This window comes from Triturus cristatus, chromosome 4_1 (assembly GCF_964204655.1).
Source record: "Triturus cristatus chromosome 4_1, aTriCri1.1, whole genome shotgun sequence".
Taxonomy (NCBI): domain Eukaryota; kingdom Metazoa; phylum Chordata; class Amphibia; order Caudata; family Salamandridae; genus Triturus; species Triturus cristatus.
In genome coordinates, this window is record NC_140585.1 from 750467161 (window position 1) to 750486166 (window position 19006).

Sequence of the window (19006 nt, forward strand, 5' to 3'; positions counted from 1 at the left end):
AAACATCGGTATCATAGCTGGAATATCCTGGACTCTGCATTTAGGAGGATAGGCCCAAAACTGCACCTTGCCAGAACATCTCCATTGAAAAGGGAGCATCTGAGAGGGAATCCAGTGCAATTTCGGCACATTGATAGTGAACCCCAGCAACTCCGCTGGAGGTGGGAGATGACATCCTGGGACAAGCCTGCCTTGAACAGAGAGTCTACGAGATAGGGGAAGAATGGCGCTGCTGATCTCTGCAGATAAGTTGCAACCATCACCATGGTAAACACCCGAGGGGTGCTGGTAAGGCCAAAAGGGAGCACAGTGAACTGAAAGTGCTTGTGTCTCACTGTGAACTGCAGGTATCGCCTGTAGGTAGGTAAGACAGGAAAGTGGAAATATGCATCCTGCCAGTTAAGCACTACCAGCCAGTGACTGGGTCCAGGTCAGACAGGACTTGAGTGAGCGTGAGTATTTTAAAATTCTCCTTGAAGAGGAAGAATTTGATAGGGCGTTCATCTAGAATAGGACGAAGACCTCTGTCCTTCTTGAGCACCAAAAAGTAGTGTGAATAGCAACTACGACCCACTTCTGTCATAGGCCCCCCTCTCTATTGTTCCCTTGGCCAAGAGAGCTGTCACTTCCTGGCAGAGCAAGGTAAGTTGGTCCTCCGTCAGCCTGTCATAAGCAGGTGGCATGGGTGGAAGGGTAGTCACGAAGGGGAGGGAGTAGTCCCTTCGAACAATATGAAGAACCCATCGGTCCGATGTTGTAGACCCTAGGTGGGGCACATTCTGGCGTATCCTGCCTCCAAGTAGGTGTTCATGATGGTAAGAGTGCAGACCAAAAAAGGTTTGGAGACTGCGGATGCTGAGAGTACAGGGGAGGTTGGACTGGCCCAACCTCTGGCTGCCCAACCCATAAGGTCTGTGGGTACTGTGTCTCAGCCATGCAGAAGCTGGGAGGCTTGTGTGCGGTGGTGGTTGGGTGGGAATAGACGCAGGTGGAAGCCCCTTCTGTGGCCACGAAAGGCTGATTGGAGGTGGTAAATCCTTAAAGGGCTCCAGCACTGAATCAGTCTGGTCCCTGACGAGATGGGAGCCCTGAAAAGACATGTCCATAAGTGAGACTTGGACATCCCCTGAAATGCCAGTTCTCAGCCACGCGTAGCCACCATTGATGAAATCGCTCTGCCTGGCGAGTATCCAGTCCACATTGGATTGTGAACTTAGCTGCATCTCTCCCGTAGTCAAAAGCCTTGGAGAGTATGGCCCGGACCTCCTCCAAGACCATTAGCAGCACCTGTGCCACCGAATCCTATATTGCATGGGACTAGTAGACAAAAGGCACACAGTGTTCCTGGACCGCAGTGCCAGGCTGATGGAAGACAGCATCTTCTTCCCAAAATAATCCAGCCTCTTTTAATCCCTATCCAGTGGGATTGTAGGAAAATGCCAGGATTTATATGGGAGGCAGAGGTTTAGACCATCACGCTCTTTGGGGTAGGGTATTGTGGGAGGAATTTAGGATCCCATGAGGTAGGGCGATAGAGGCAGGCAATCGTCCTATTCACAGAAGCCCCTATGCAGGGCTTGGACCAAGTTCCTAATAGGATGTCTGTAAGGGTTTCAAAAAAATGGGAGAACCCATTCTGAGGGGAAAACTCTTAGCTGACGCACTGCAGCACCTCCATTAGGAAGGTTTGTCTGGACTGCCCCTGAAAGTAGGCTATGGCCCAGGACCTCATCATCCCTTCTCACTGCAATTGCAAAGGACACTCCATCCTCTGTAGCCACAGTAGGGGGAGAAAGCATGTCAGTATCCGAAGAAGTGTCTAGTCCACTGGCCTCCACCAAAACCTCACACCAGTCCATTTGGGGATCTAAAAGGCTGGTATTCCCCAGGATCCAGCTACCCCTCCCAATCCTCCCGGAGTCCTAGCCCTTGTTGGGGTCAGGGATCAGTATGTGGATGCCGCTGCCGGGAGTGTCGACATCAGGATTGGCGGGATGGTCGAAGTGGTATGATCATTGCTGGTTCGGATCCATCCGTTGGTCCAAGGGGCCTGACTATGGCTGGGGTAGGAGCCACCGGCGTGAAACGAGTAACAGAGCAGAGCAACTGGAGTTTAATATACAAACTGGAATTCGCATTTGCAAAGCCCGTGCTGAGCAAGAGGAAGACTTTGAAAATGCAAAGTCCCAAATGCAGTGTAGACAAGTACACTATAGGTTGCATTTCTTATTGATAGTCACAATGTGCATATTGCATATCTTGTCAGAAGGGGAAAGGGCCAGCACGGGTGCATATTATCCCCCATGTGACTCTCAAGGAAATTTAGCAGTTAGTTTGCAACCACACCCTCAATTACAGGAGACGTAATGGTTGTCAACTAACAATGGCATCCAGTAATCATTTGCAACACAGAGATGTCCACTGTGGGTAGATGCATGCACCAGGGCCAAACATGGGTCCAATAAATCGTAACATGATACCTCCCCGCATGTCACTATAACAGTTCGCATTATTTTTGCAAACGTGACTCCTCTCCTCATAAAGAGAGAGGGTCGGTGTTGGAATATGGAGAGATTTTAAATAGATGGTTGGACCACCTCCTGAAACTCTACTTCGTGTCTGAAGCGTATGTCTTTTCGAATATATTTGTCAATGAACTCAGAGTCAGGGTCCTCTCGAGGAAAGATTCCGTTTTCTAAATGAGGGGAAGCATCAGGCACTTTGTTGAGTTTTTAGGAAAATGCTTTCCTCTATGCCTTTTAGTGGATAAAGTTTGCTCATCACTGCCGAAAATATATTTCACCAAAACTTGAGATATGAGAGCTGGTAAGCTGGAGCTGTAACGTAAAATGATGGAGTACTTAAGTGGAATGAGGCAAAATTTAAGCCACTGATACAGCTGTCACAGAGAAGAGAACTGTCAGAGGAGATGGAGCATTTCTAACTGTCTGTTTGAGTGATTGCGCCTTCCACTCTGTTCTTCATGGTGAGATTAGTAGCAGAGGTCGATGGATTTAGACATGTTTACTTTCTTTTTCTGGTGCTGTGGTTTACTGTATAAACTGGGATTACAGGCTGAAGGAAAACATCACACTCTTTATACCTAGAGTGTCCTAACAGTAAAAGAGAAAACATTCTTCTTACAGCAATACATATCCTCATTTAGGTGAATCTCAGATTAGTACCTAAATTTCTAATAGTACTAGGCCAGGTCCAATGTTGGTTACAATCTGACTTCCATCCCAAAACCCTTAACTTTCAGGTCATGGATGCTCGTACAGTCTGCACCGGTGTCTGCCCGACATCCAGTCCATGGCCATCGCAGACCATGCTTTATAGTGATGGTTCTCTTTCAGGTCCATGATCCAGTACACGTGGGATGCAGAAACCATAAAACATGACTGCTGTGAATAAGCAGACCAGTGGCTGACGTACTGCTCCACATATGAGGCGGTTGGCGGGGGATAAGTGTTTAATGGAGACAGCAGAAGCGATTACTGAAATGGCGCAGAACTTGGCCGCACAGGCATGAAGGATGCCCCCTCTTGCTTTGCTATAGTGGACAAACCCATCTAAGTGCAGCCACTCAGCAGAGTTGTAATTTTAGGATAAAACCATAGAATAAACAGTGGGCCAATCCTGACCTAAATCAGAATGCCCCCTGTAACAAGAACTAAAAATGTCCTAATAATTAGCCCCAACTTTTTTTTTTTAATGGAGACAGATGAGGCATTCTGATGCGACCACCTTTAAGAACACAGGAAACTGAGTTTTTATTGGAGGGTATCTATCCCTCTTCTGCCGACTTACTGGTAAAAGAAATATGTTTATTTTTAGGAAACAAACTTTAGTGATAACGTGTCTGCCTTAGAAAGAGCATCAAACCCACAACCTAATGTTTGGTATGAGTAACTGAGATAATGTGGTAATTGTTCTCTGAGCAGTAGACCAACACCATATTGGGGCATATTTGTCCTAAATCGGGGAACGTGCATTTGCGCTGGTTGCCTGTGTAATGATACAACAGTTAGTTGCTGTTCATGATTAAGGGCTTTTAGGTCTGGCAGAGAGCTATGTGTGCGGCTGTCCATCAACACCAGATCTGAAAGTTGACCTTGAGCCTGGTTCCACTGACGTGCTAAACAATCTTGTAAAGGGCGCATCTGGAGTCTTGCATGAGGTACTATGAGAATGCAAGAGGCCTTCATTCCTATTAGCTGCATAAACACTCGAGCTGGTAGTGAGTGTTGGGGCTGAAAGTATGTTATGAGGGCTTGCATACTGGCTATTCTGACTGGATTGGGGTATGCAAGCGCTTTGGAAGTGTCTATTGTGGCCCCTAGATAATGATGTATGTGGGACGGTTGAAGATTTGACTTGCTGAGGTTTGTGAACCCCAAGTTGTGGAACAGCTGAATTGTTTGGTGAGTGTTGTGAACACACTGGCTGTATGACTTGGCTTTTATGAGCCAGTCGTCCAGGTATGGAAACAAATGAATTTGTTGTCTTCGCAAGTGGGCGGCTACTATTGCTAGACACTTTGTGAAGACTCAGGGTGCTGTGGTCACTCCGAATGGGAGGACCTTGAATTGATAGTGCTGCCAGTGTGCCGCCTCCCAGCTGCTCCTCCCTCCCACCTCCCCTTCTTAATGGCGGCTGCTGTGCAACGGCGTGTAGCGGACGCACCGCTGGCGCGCCTAAGGCAAGCCCGTCTATGCCGTCCGCGCCTGGACTGCACCCAGAGCCAGACCCCCTAGCCCCACGAGCACCACAACACCAGACGCCGCTACGATGCCAACCTCCTCCACGCACTCAACGCCGGCCGAGCTACCACCTGCTTCCAGGCCACCCTGAAGCGCACCCATGGACCCATCACCTGCCGAAACTGCAGCTTCACCAGCCAGCGTGCACCAGCATGTCCTGCCCCCCCTACCGAGGCAGGCCACAACCATCTCAGGTGCATACTGTTCAACACCCGCTCCGTCCACAGGCACAGAACTCTGGGACCTGCTGAACTCATCCTCCCCGAACGTCGCTTTCCTGATGGAGACCTGGATGAACACCTCATCGGCACCCGACGTTGCCATAGCCATCCCGGATGGCTACAAGATCATCCGCAGGGACCGCACCAACAGACCAGGAGGAGGAATCGCCATCATCCACAGAAACACCCTCAGAATCTCGACCAACACCGAAGACAAGCTCAGCACCGCCGAACACCTGCACTTCCAGATCCACATCGATCCCAACACCACCCTCAGAGGAACCCTCATGTACAGACCCACCAGACCCCGTACACAGTTCAGCGACTCTATCACAGACGTCGATAGCCTGCACGCCTTGGCCTCCACAGACTACATCCTCCTCGGAGAACTGAACTTCCACCTCGAGAAAGCCGACGACTGCAACTCCACCACACTACTGGACAACCTCGCCAACCTCGGCCTCAAACAGCTCGTCACGACACCCAGCCATTCCGCCGGACACACGCTCGACCCCATTTTCTACGCCAGCAGCCACGTCACCTTCAGCCACACCACCAAACTCCATTGGACCGACCACCGCTGCATCCACTTCTCCTTCGAGAAAACCACCGCACACAACCACCAGCAAAGAATCCCCCACCGCAGCTGGAAAAAGGTCACCGAAGACCAGCTAATCACTACCCTCGCCCGAGACCCACCAGCCGACCACACCGACACAGCCGCCGCAACCTCAGGCAATGGATCGACGACTGCGCCAACACTCTCTCCCCGATCAAGAAACCCTCAAACAGACGCACCGGCAGAAGGGCCATCTGGTTCACCGCCGACCTCCAGGCATCCAAGCAGACCTGCCGAAGACTAGAGAAGAAATGGCGCCACGAGCAAACACCGGACAACCATGCAACCCTCAAGAACGCCAGCCGCAGGCACCACCAACTCATTAGAACCGCAAAAAGGACCTCCTTGAAGGAACGCATTGACAACAACGCACACAACTACAAAGAGCTCTTCAACATCGTGAAGGAACTCGCCAACCCCAGCTCTAGCTCCAACGACATCCCGCCGTCACAAGACCTCTGCGACTCTCTAGCCACCTTCTTCCACCGCAAGATCATAGACAACCACGACAGCTTCAACACCCAGACTCCCCCGACAGCTGCAGACACCCTAGACTTACCGCCCCCCAACCACACCGGCCTCCTGATCTCCTGGAACCACGTCAACGAAGACACCATCAAAACCATGAACATCATCCACTCCGGATCACCATCAGACCCCTGCCCCCACCACATCTTCAACAAAGCGAGCCCCATCATCGCTCCCCAACTCCGAAAGATCTTCTACAGCTCATTCAAGACCACCACCTTCCCAGAAAGCTGGAAACACACAGAGATCAGCGCCCTACTCAAGAAACCCAAGGCAGACCCAAAGGACCTCAAGAACGTCCGGCCCATCTCCCTGCTCCCGTTCCCGGCGAAAGTCATTGAGAAGATCGTCAACAGACAATTGACCCGCTTCCTCGAAGAGAACAACACCCTGGACTCGTCCCATCCGGATTCCGCAGCAACCAGAGGACCAAAACCGCCCTCATCGCCGCCACCGACGACATCAGGACCCTGCTGGACAACGGCGAAACCGCGGCCCTCATCCTCCTAGACCTTTCGGCCGCCTTTGACACTGTCTGCCACCACACCCTATGCACACGCCTCTCCAACGCAGGGATCACCTCCTTCCTCACCGACAGAACCCAGAGAGTCCGCCTCCCACCATTCCGATTTGAAGCCACCAAGATCACCTGCAGCGTACCCCAAGGATCATACCTTAGCCCGACCCTCTTCAACGTCTACATGACACCGCTCGCCAACATCGTCCGATCGCACAACCTCAACATCATCTCTTATGCCAACGACACCCAGCTGATCCTCTCCCTCACCAAAGACCCCACCACAACCAACTTCCACAACGGAATGAAGGTTGTCGCCGAATGGATGAAGAACAGTCGCTTGAAACTGAACTCGGACAAGACGGAGGTCGTCATCCTCGGCTCCACCCCCCTCCGCCTGAGACGACTCCTGGTGGCCAGCCTCGTTGGAAGCTGCGCCGACACCCACCAACCATGCACGCAACCTGGGGTTCATCCTGGACTCATCTCTGTCAATGACCCAGCAAGTCAACGCCGTATCCTCTTCCTGCTTCAACACCCTCCGTATGCTTCGCAAGATCTACAGATGGATTCCCACCGGAACCAGAAGGACAGTCACCCAGGCCCTCGTCACCAGCAGGCTGGACTACGGCAACGCCCTCTACGCTGGAACCACGGCTAAACTCCAGTATAGACTCCAACGCATAAAGAACGCCTACGCACGCCTAATCCTCGAAAACCCCTGCCACAGCCACTTCACTGCCCACCTGAGCATACCTCAACAAACGACACAACTTCTACACTCCCAACCGCCAGCTCTACTCCGCTGACCTCACCCTTGCCAAAGTTCCACGCAGCCACCGAACAACCACCGGCGGCAGATCCTTCTCTCACCTCGCCACCAAGACATGGAACACCCTCTTCATGCACCTGCGACAGACCCAGGACTTGCTGACCTTCAGGAGACTTCTCAAGACCTGGTTGTTCGAACAGTAGCAGCTCTTCCCCCCCCTCCCCCCTCTCGCACCTTGAGACACCCACGGGTGAGTAGCGCGCTACAAATGTCTGATTGATTGATTGACCGTCCACTACAAAGCTTAGATATTTCATGTGAGCAGGGTGTATAGGAATATGGAAGTCGGCGGCCTTGAGATCTAGAGTGGCAAGGAAATCTCCTTGTTGGAGTAGTGGGAGGACCTCTTGAAGAGTGACCATGTGAAAATGGTCTGAATGGATGTAGATATTCAAAGGTCTGAGGTCTAGTATTGGTCTGAGAGTACCGTCTTTTTTGGGGATGAGAAAATAGAGGGAGTAAACAGCTGTTTCTTAATGCTGAAGGGGAACTGGTTCTATTGCATGCTTTTGAAGAAGTGAGAGAACTTCCTGTTTTAGGAGCGTTAGATGTTCCGTGGACATTGGACATTGTTTGGGCGGTATGGTTGGGGGAGTTGTGGAAAGTTCTGAATAATTTGCCTAACACACCTGCAGTTCCAGACAGGTAGGAACTGTGAGAGTCTTCTTCCGGCCGGAGTGGAATGGTCAGGAGGGAGAGGAGGGAAGTCATTGTTTGGTAGTAGGGGAGGTTCGGTTGTTGTTACGTCGGGCTCTACCCTTGTTATTATTTCCTCTGTACCCACCTCTAAAATATGCCTTGTTGGGCGATGTTTGTGTGGGACTCTTGTAGGAGGAAGTAGTGTCTGTGCTAATGTTTTTGGATGTGCCCCTATAAAAGGAGCGTCAAAAGAAACCTCGTGGTGTTTGAGATTGTGGTGCTCCCATTGATTTTGTAGGGTCTGTGTCTTTTTTCATTTTTTCCAAAGCTGTATCCACAGCTGGGCCAAAGAGGTGTTCTTGATCCAACGGCTGATTTAAGATAGTTGTTTGCACTTCTTGTTTAAAACCAGAAATGCGCAACCATGCATGTCTGCGAAGGAAGACACTGGTGTTGACAGATCTAGAGGCAGTATCTGTTGCATTTGGGGACATTTACGGCTGAATTTGTAATTAACGTGCCCTCTTGGACCAGATCGTTGGCCTTGGCTTTGTATTGGTCAGGTAAAAATGTTAAATAAGATCTTCAAGCTCATCGTAGTGAGCTCTGTCATATCTGTCAAGCAGTGCTTGTGCATTAGCTATTCTCCAGTGGTTGGCTGCTTGGGCGGCATCTCTTTTGCCTGATGCATCTAGCAGTTAGACTCTTTGTCTGGAGGTGGAGCATCACCAGAGGTTTGGGAATTAGCCCGTTTCCTTGCATTTGAAACTACCAAAGATTCTAAAGGGAGTTGTCCTTTAATGTACATTGGATCGTTAGGGGCAGGTTTATATTTTTTTATCAATCCGAGGATTGAGAATCCTGGTCCTGACAGGGTCTTTAAATATGTCTGGTGCATGTTTAATGACACCTTTAAGCATGGATAATGTATGTGTTGATATGTGTGACTGAGCAAATGTATCTAGTAGGAAATCTTCGTCCATGGGGTCTGAATGTATTTCAACGCCATGATATTGCGCAGCCCTATTAATGAGCTGACTAAACCCAATGTTGTCGTCTGGAGGGGATGGCCTAGATGGGTATACATGCGGATCAGGAAGGTCTGGAGGATCTGTGGGATTGTTGTAATCATCCCATGTATCCTGTGGTGGAATAGTGTTATCATCAAGATCATCTAAAGGATCCTTATCGTGTCCACCCCCCTCCCCAGATCATCCTCATCCTGTGGTGGTAAGGGTGAGTATGGAAGTATTGGAGATAGTCTAAGAGAGTGTATAGGAGAGTTTGTAGGAGACAAAGGTTTGGTAGGAAGAATATGAGAAGAGGGTCTTATTGGTGAAGTGGCAAGTCTCTTTTCTTCACAGGTACCTCAGGAGAGTATGAGGTATCTGATGTCCCTTTGCTGGGACATTGACATTATGGTCTGTTTCAGGGTCAATTTGTAATGTCTTTTATCTCAGATCGATAGGATCTGGCCAAAACAGTTCTTCCGGTTTGTTGTCTGGTTTCTGTGCCGATTTTTTTGGTTCCGATCGTGGTTTTGATTTGGGCTCTTGTGCTCCTTTGGCTTCGAAGTCGGTGTCGAGTCCGAAATCTTCTTCGGATCCAAAGGTTTTTGGTGTTTGTTCGGTTTCCGAGGCCTTATTTTCTTTTGGTGCCGAAGATTTCGATACCGAGGCCTTTTTGGGTGTAACGGGAACAGGGATTGTCCCTGATTACGGTACCGAAGGTGCTTAATGGGTACCAACATGCGGCTTACTTGGTCCCGAGAGGCCGGAAGGCTTTTCTTTTGTATTCGGAGCCGGGACCGGAGGCGGGGCTTCTGAAATGTTCTTTCGGTCTCGACCTAGGCCATCAGGTGAAATTTTGACCGGAGCCTTCTGTTTTTCAGATGGGGCAGGGGCATGGACGTTTGTACTCACTTGTTGACCTGGAGTAATGTGGTCATCGGAGTCGGTGTCATCAGCTTCGGAGACGATGTCGAACTCCTCCGAATCCTCTACCTCTGGAACATCGGGGCCTTCGTCGAAAATGTTGTGTTACACCGGTGTAGCTTGTTGCGCCATAACGTGTCTTGCCCGGCGATCACGGATAGTCTTTATGGATAGAAAAGAGGCGCAGGCATGGCAATCCCTTTCCTCGTGTTCTGGTGAGAGGCAAAGGTTGCAGACCTTGTGGGGGTCACTGTGTGGAAACTTAGCTCCACACTGGGGGCATTTCTTGAATGGAGTCCTTTCCATTAGCCATAGGGCCGAATGGGGCACATAGGCCCAGCGGCCCGCGTCGACGACCGGAATCAAGGATTTTGAGGTTAGAGCGTCGAGGGGCACGCGAACGAAACAATATCGTCGAGTGGTGATGGGTTGCGTGTCGAAAAGGGTTGGAAACACGGTACCGTACCGGAGGGCAGCAAGTCACATCCGAACCCAATGGCGGAAAAAAACAATCTAAGGATGGAGCCCATGCGCACTATCGTCGAAAGGAGGAGTCACCTATCTCGTGACTACAAAGACTTCTTCCAAGACAACAACAAAGTGCAATCTTCCGAGCCCAACACCAGATGGCGATCTATGCACAAGTATGTATTCTGCAGCTCATATGCCTCGAACATACATAGATAGCCATCTTCTTATACTGGTCTGTACAACTGTCATTCACAGTTTGCTTCCACCCACCACAGCAACCAGCATGGGCAATGGGTCACCTCAGTTTGCTATTTGCCATCCTGTACACATTTTGCTTGCTCATATAGGTTCACATCTGCCTAAAAAGAAGTACACTTCTGTACCAAGGCTGGTGGGCCAATACTTTGTCAATGTTATTTTTTTTATTTCGGCTTGTTATACTTTTTTACGTCAGTCTTGTGTGTTTACACTGTCTTCAGGGTACAGCAATTCAAAGCGAATAGAGCCTTTTCTTTGGACCAATACAAATTATATTTTCCTCTAATGTGTTTTTAAACCAAACATGATTTCTCTTCTTTTTATATGGACGCCTGCTTCAGGGGCGGCTCCTCCGCTAATGCAAAGGAGTGTCGCTCCACTGCTTTAAAGCAGTGAAAAGTACAAATAAAAAGATACCGCCGTCCGTTATTATCATGTTATTTTTACTATTTTAGTTGCACTGTCGTTCGTCCCTGCTGATAGGGCGGAGCTGGCCTCCCTTGACGTCGAGGCTTAAGCAGGAGTGGCGGCTGCACCAAAGTGCGCATGAAGGTTTGGCCAGTCGTCACGGCCGGCCAAACCATCATGCGCCACGTACATGTTCTCCAAAGGGTGTATTGTACAGCCTTAGTGGAGAACATGCCCAGCCTCTAAGCCCCTGTCTGAGTGCCGAACCATGGTGCTCAGACCAATCACACTGCTGCTTAAGACAGCATTGTTATTGGTCAAGAGATTCTGGGTGCTGCCTGGTGGAGAAGATGCGGTAGCTGCGACGGCGACTTCCAGCTAAGTTTTCTTTACTTTGTTCTTATTCATTATTTTTGATTTCCTCTGTTCCCCGACCCTCTTCACGCCCTACCACACCTGTTCGGTAGCAGCCGCTATTGGCCTGCTTGGTAGGAACCCCCCAAACAATTTTCTATTAAAATTATATGTGATTTTATTTTTGTAATTAAAATAACATTTTTATTGCATGCAAATGGGTGCCACATTTAGGCATTGACACATTTTCATTTTTATTTCTTCTTTTTGCAGCATAAGTGTGCAATAAAAAAATAAACATGCATAGCGCCAGCTTGCCAGGGCCAGACCTATTGACGTTGCCAATGCATGTTATTGTTAACTGAGAAATCAGACTTTTAGACTCGCCCTTTGGGGGTTGAGGGACAAGAGCAAGATACATTTTAGACTTCTGAAACATTCGAGAGGAATCATAGCTCAATCAAGTAATTTCAATGAATTTCTCCCTACATTTAAAGTGAAAACTAATGTTCAAGGAGATAAATGAAGACACTAATGAAAGGGGTATAAAAAGAAATGAGCTCTTCTCATATCTCACGTAATGCACTCACTGGCCAAAGGAAGGCCGGCTTTAACAGCACGTGACAGGCAGAAGGTTCATAGTTCATGATGCGCACAGCATCAGGGGCCGATACATGCGCCTTCTTTACAGCTTACAATGAGGTGATGAAAGAAAATCTTGAGCAGATCATGCTCACTAGAAAGATTCACACACTACAGTGGGCTTACGTTGTACACAGATTTTAAGAACCCTTTAAATATTTCTAAGTGCCCTATCCCACCCACCCAAAAAATACAACAACAAAAAACACAACAATATACTTTAATAAGCAAACGGAGCCATTTAACAATGAACATTACCATTACGTCAGGAGAATGAAAACGCGAGCAGACATATACATCAAGGTTGTTAAACAATTATCGAAATGCAACGGCTCCTCCTTACCACGAGTTTATTTGCGATTTTTGCAAACACAAATCCGAAAGTCAAGGAATAGAGACATGGATGCCTCTCAAAGAGTTCAGTTGTTGATTTTTTGTAGATCATTACTGCCAGAGCAATAACTAATCCAATATGTAAACCGGGTGAAAGTACACTGGTGCCCTAGAACGTAAACACAAAGAATTTAGCGTTGCATGTTTACACATATCTTTTCTATCCCACATATTAATAAGAGTTCAACATAAAATCAGATCCCTCGTCCATCAGAAGCTGCTTTTCCTTTGACTTCTAGTCCGAGGATGGTTAGCCCACATGGTGGAAATAGCATGGGACATGATGGGTAGATGTCCACTAACCCCTCTCCCTGCCCCTCCCGTTTAGGGGGTGTATGTAAAGAAATAACCAGATGGGGTTACTTGCCTCTGAAGGTTAGGGAGTGAGGTGCCCACGGCCACGTTTTATGGGTCTGTCTGTGCAACTTCCCTCCCTTTCCTTCCCAACTCAACCTGCCAACAAAGAAGCATGTGCCTCCAACCACCAGTTCTGCTTAAATGCAAGGTGTGAGGGAATAGGCCAGGGCTGGGAAGACCAACTTTCAGAGACCCAGCTAGAACTTAGAAAGAGACGATAGAACTGGTTTGTTTGTTGTTTAGATCTGTTTTTATTGTTTTTCAAAGAGTTTACATGTGCATGAAAGAAAACATTCATCATATAATTACAGCCACATTTAGAACCTTCTAACAGTATCGCTCAGACCTCACGTATGAGTTTGGAATGCCCTACCGTACATACTGGTGGCATTATAGCCTCAGTTCCATATTGAACCTCAACAGGTGGGTCATGTCAGCAAAGATAAAGTCCACTATGCATTCTTAATGTGATTCTGGTGGTACCGTATACAAATTGTTACAGGTCATACATCTCATGTGAGCGCACAGATGTTATAGAGAAAACAAGCAGTAACTCAAAAACCAACTACAGCAGCTGAGTCCGACTTCTGAGTGTACACTCCTCACTTAGTCCCCTTTACCTCCCCCCGTTTTACTTTCTACCATCCCCCCCCCCCTGTCCCTCACGTACCGTCCCGCAGCTCTCCACGGAACTGCAACGCCATCCTCCGCACACACATTGGCATCCCTCCTAATTGATGGTTGGTATAAATGTGCCTGTGTGGTGGGATAAGGGTGCACTTGACAGATCATCCGTCTCAGAGTGTGGGAGTGCCTCTCTTGTCATCTGGTCGCTGCTCAAGGCTGTCCCCCTCCGTGTGTATTAGGACTTGAAGCAAACCCTCCCATTGTGCTGCTATAGGTGTCTTACGCAGACCCAGCGTTTCCTCCTGTATGATGGCAATTCCCTCTGCTTTGGCCCACGCTAGGAATGAATACCTCCATGCCCTTACGTGTGGTGGGGTTTGCGCCTTCCACCTCTTCGTTAAGAGTCGTTTGGCAACCACCAGCCCCAAGTCAAGGAAACAAAAAGTGACTTTTGTGGCGGGGGTCCTGCAAAATTGATGTAACAAGTAATTAGTTTAGTTTAGTTTATTTTATTTATAGAGCGCTTGGTTACACCAGACGGTGTGTCCCCGCGCTGAGATATAGGAGAGAGAGAAGCAGCTACAATCTAGAAATGTATTTGCTAGACATCTATGAGATGTCCGTACTGCTGAACAGCCAGGTTTTTAGTTGTTTGCGGACATTTTTCTCACATGTCTCTGTTCTTAGGGCTATAGGCAGAGTGTTCCACGTTTTAGCTGCCAGGTACCTGAAAGAACGGGCTCCTAGTCTGGCTTTGTATATCCTTGGTACCTTCACCAGGGCTTTCCCTAAGGACCTCAGAGTCCTACCAGGGGTGTATTTAGTTAGTAAAGGATGAAGATATTTGGGGCCACATTTCTTGAGGATGCGATGGCCATAGCACATTGCCTTAAAAGTGACCCTCTTTTCCACTGGCAGCCAGTGCAATTCTTTCAGGGCCTTCTCCGCGTTTGCTCTTCTGGGTAAACCAAGCACCAGTTGAGCTGCAGTGTTTTGTACCCGCTGTATTTTGGCTAGTCCTCTCTTAGTGGCTCCGAGATACAGGACATTACCATAGTCTAGTTGCGAGGTTATGACCGCATGGACAATTGTTTTCCTGGCATTAGAAGGTAGAAGATTGAGGATCTTTCGCAGGATCTTTATTGCTCTATAGCATTTGCCCGCAACCTTCTGAATCTGGTTGTCGAAGTTCAGCTCAGAGTCAAAGCATATTCCTAAATTATTAACTTCAGTTTTTGGGTGGGCAGTTGGCCTAAGGACTCGGGCCACCAAGCAGATGACCATATGGTTGGCGATCTGCCCACCACCATTACCTCGGTTTTATTTCCGTTCAGTTTGAGGCAGTGGTTGGACATCCAGTTCGCGACCTCTGATAAGCATTTGGAAAAGCGGATAGCTGCTTGCTCCTGGTTTTGTGATAGCAGAACAATTAGCTGCGTATCATCAGGGTATGAAACAATTGATACATTATGTTGTTCCACACGATCTGCTAAAGGACCTACATATAAATAAAAAAGAGTAGGACTCAGTATTGAGCCCTGTGGGACCCCCTGTGTGAGAGGCATACTCTCGGATAGGTAGGTTTGTTGAGCCACTCTAAAGCTTCGGCCAGAGAGGAACGACACCATCCAACTCAGGGCCTTACTCCTAATGCCACATGCTTCAAGTCTTTGGAGGAGTAGCTCATGTGATACGGTGTCGAATGCCGCGCTTAGATCAAGTAGGATCAGTGCGGCAGAATCACCTTCATCGGCATTTTTTCTCAGTGCTTCAGTGGCAAGGAGTAGTGCCGACTCCGTTGAGTGTAAGCTTCTGAAACCTGACTGCGAAGGGTGCAGTAGGTCATTTTTATTTATGTGATCAACTAGTTGTTTGTTGGTTATTTTCTCAGCAATTTTTGCTACAAAAGGCAGTAGAGAAATCGGGCGTAGGTTTTCTAATACTGTGTCCTTGATTTGTGGCTTCTTTTTCAGAGGTTTCACAATAGTCTGCTTCCATTTAGTGGGGACCACACCTTCCTGGAAGGAGCGAGATATAATCTCTAAAATGTATGGCATAATGGGGTTAGCTCCTTCCATTATTATCTCTGGTCTTGCAGCATCAACGGGGTAGCCAGATTTGATTCCTTTAGCTATATCTGTAAGTACGGCTAGATCGTGGATTGTAAATTCATCTAGCGTCCCTCCTACGTAGGGTTCTTGGTCAGAGTTATTAGTGCTCGTACCTAGTCTAGCATCTATCAGGAAGGTGTTGTAGATATTCTTTACCTTCACGGCGAAAAACTCCGCTATCTTATTGCAGCTATCCCTAGAGGCTGATTGGTCGTTAATCTCTTTCTGTGTTCTTAGTGTTTTCAGTATGGTGAACAATTCCTTGGGGGCATTTCTGGCTCTTTCAATTCTTTCTGTATAGAATGTACCTCTAACTTTCTTTATTTGTGAGTGGTATCGTTTAAGCTCGTGTTTGTACTTTTCTTTGGCACTATTGCAATAGTCCTTTCTCCATGTTCGCTCAAGCTTTTTACACTTTTTTTTGGCCTCTGCCAAATTCCTTGTTAAACCATAGTGCTGTTGCACTATGCCTCTTAGGAGTTCTCGTACTCCATGGCGCTATCTCGTTTAGCGACTCGGAGATCCATGAATCCAGTTGGTCATTCGCTCGATTAATGTCTTTGCCCAATCTGGGTTCCCTCCCTATTAGTGCCTGCGAAAAAGAAGTGGAGTTGAAGTTGTTCCACTTCCTTGTAGTAATTTCCTTCCTAGGCTGTTGGAGTTTTTTTTGTGCGTGAGGGTATTGTAAAGGGGACTAGGTAGTGGTCTGACCAGGGGATTGGCCATGGCGCTCCTACAACTAACTCTTCGCAGTTAGTGAAGATTGGATCTAGTATATGACCCTTGATGTGTTTGTGTTCCTACTTTTTGAACCAAATTTAATGTCAGTAGGTCATTACTACATAGTGTACATATTTCATGGTTCTGCTTATTATCAAAATGAATGTTTAGATCCCCGAGCACCAAAAAGTTGTTATGTCTGAGTGCTGGTTGCACTATTTTTTCTTCCAGACTTGTTATAAATTGAGTTGCTGGGCCTGGTGGTCTGTAGATTAATAAACCAGCTACGGTGGTACCTTCTGTTGTTGATAGAGTAAATAGAAAAGCTTCACAGTTATCTATGTCAGCTTGTTTAATATTGCATTTCATAGTGGCTTTGTGGATTATAGCGATACCGCCTCCAGCTTGGCCCATTCGATCCTGCCTCACCAGCCTGTACTCACCGCTGATGGTATTCAGAACGTCTGGGATGGAGCTATCATTAAGCCAAGTTTCTGTCAGAAATAGGACATCAAATGTGCTCTCAACTAACAGGTCCTTGATTTCATACTTGTGTTTTGCCAGTGATCTGCAATTGAGCAGTGCTAGGAGCAAATTTGAATCTTTGGTGATCTGTGTCTCTGACCATAGGTTAGTTTGGCAATGCCCGCATTTCAGTGTTTTACTGTCTACACTTAACTTATGCTTACATGCTGTGTTCAAAGGTTTTGATAGTATAAGTAGCTCCTTTCTAGTATAAGTAATCCCGCTCTGAAGTATTGTAGAATCAGGGGTCCTGGCCCTTGGGCCCGGTCTGGCACAGACAGGCGCAGATGGGCTTGCCTTTGGCGTGCCAGCCGCGCGTCCGCTGCGTGGTCGCTTGCCCATCGGGGTTTTGTAGGGAGCAGCAGTTCATCTCCTCCCCCTCCTCCCTCCCGGAAATGCCTTTGCTAGCTCGGTCGCGCCCTCCACACAATCGGCACACAGCTGTGATGGACCAGGGCGGGCGGAGCAGCAGCGAGGGAATGTAGGAATGAGGAAAGGGGTGAAAGATACGTTTAAAAGCACCTATATAGGACAGAATTTCTACAAGTTTAAAAGATTTAAAAAGCTAAAAACGTGCTCACTCAGCAATCTCGCTCTGACCGTCTCTGCGCGGTCACTTGCCCATCGGTGCTTTGTAGGGAGCGGCAGGTCAGCTCCTCCCCCTCCTCCCTCCCGGAAATGCCTCTGCTAGCTCGGCCACGCCCTCCACACAATTGGCACACAGCCGTGATGGACCGGGGCGGGCGGAGCAGCAGCGAGGGAATGCAGGTATGAGGAAAGGGGTGAAAGATACATTTAAAAGCACCTATATAGGACAGAATTTCTACAAGTTTAAAAGATTTAAAAAGCTAAAAACGCGCTCACTCAGCAATCTCGCTCCGAGTAGGCCATTCAAAGGGTATGTCACGGCCCATGCATGCGTACAGCGCCTCACCGACGGCCCGCCAATAGGTATGTAGTGTGTGGCAGCCTCATAGCATGTGCACCAGTCCAGCCCCTACCTCCGCACAGCGGGGACAATTCGCATTCACGCGGTGAAAGTACCTATTGATCTTCTTGGGTGTGAGGTATGCCCTGTGAACTATGAATAATTGAATTTGGCGGAACCGCATGTTTCTGGGGATGCATTTGGGACTCTTCAATATCTTTTCCCACTCCCTGTCTTCCAGTTGCCGCTCCAAATCCTCCTCCCACCTGCCTCGGAGTGAGTCTAGTTTTATCGCAGCATGTGTGCGAAGGGATGCCGCAAACCATCGGATTAAGTGTCGGCCGCGTCCCATAACGTGAAAGTACTGTATGGTGAGATGTTGACTCGCCTCTTCTTTCATGTCCCCCCACCTAGAAGCTAGTGTAGTGATCAGTGAACGGTGTCTTAAAAATTGTCCCGGCGGCAGCCCCAGTTCTTCGGTTAGGGATTCATATGATATGAGCGTGCCATCTTGATACAGGTCTCCCAGGGTCTGTATGTCGGCTTCGTGCCACTCCATAAGCTCCAGGGATGTAAGCACCCCAGGCCCGCTGGGGGAGCCCACTAGTGGTATGGTCAGAGCGTAGGGGACTAGTCCTCTGGTGATGTTTTGGCAGCGGCTGAAGCATTTGTGAGCCACCGCTAGAAGGAGGGGAGCCGGCGTTGGCATCTTAGCAGTGGGGTGAAAAACCCTAGTGATACAGTCCAAAGAGAGGGGGGGGGAGCTGTGGTCGCCGTATCATCACGACCTCTGTCCGTGAGCCATCGGGCTATCCACTGCAATTGTGCAGCCAAGTAGTAGTGTTCGAAGCAGGGTGCAGCTAGGCCCCCCTGGTCCGTGGGCAAGTATAACTTTGCCAGTGCTATCCTATGACGTGCATTACCCCAGAGGAAGTCTCTAAGAAGTGTAGCAAGGTTGTTAAAGAAGGCCGCCGGGACATACAGTGGTAGGTTAGCGAAGTGATACAGGAGACGCGGAAGAATCACCATCTTAGATAACGCCACGCTGCCCGTTAGCGGAAGCGTCTTCCAGAAATTCATTTGCGACTTAATGGCTGTCACCGCACGGCCCAGATTGCCATCGAAGAGGTCAGCCGGTTGACGGTATATCTGGATTCCA

At 48.5% G+C, this 19006-nt stretch overlaps 1 protein-coding gene across 2 annotated transcripts in view; it reads right to left on the minus strand.

Annotated features, from left to right (window-relative positions):
• CHPT1 (choline phosphotransferase 1) overlaps nt 1-19006 on the minus strand; it is a 302601-nt gene that overhangs the window by 133654 nt on the left and 149941 nt on the right. For both annotated transcript variants that reach the window (XM_085653266.1, XM_085653267.1), the window contains exon 6: nt 12530-12688. In XM_085653266.1, the coding sequence (XP_085509392.1) occupies nt 12530-12688 (159 nt within the window). The remainder of the gene's footprint in view (nt 1-12529; nt 12689-19006) is intronic.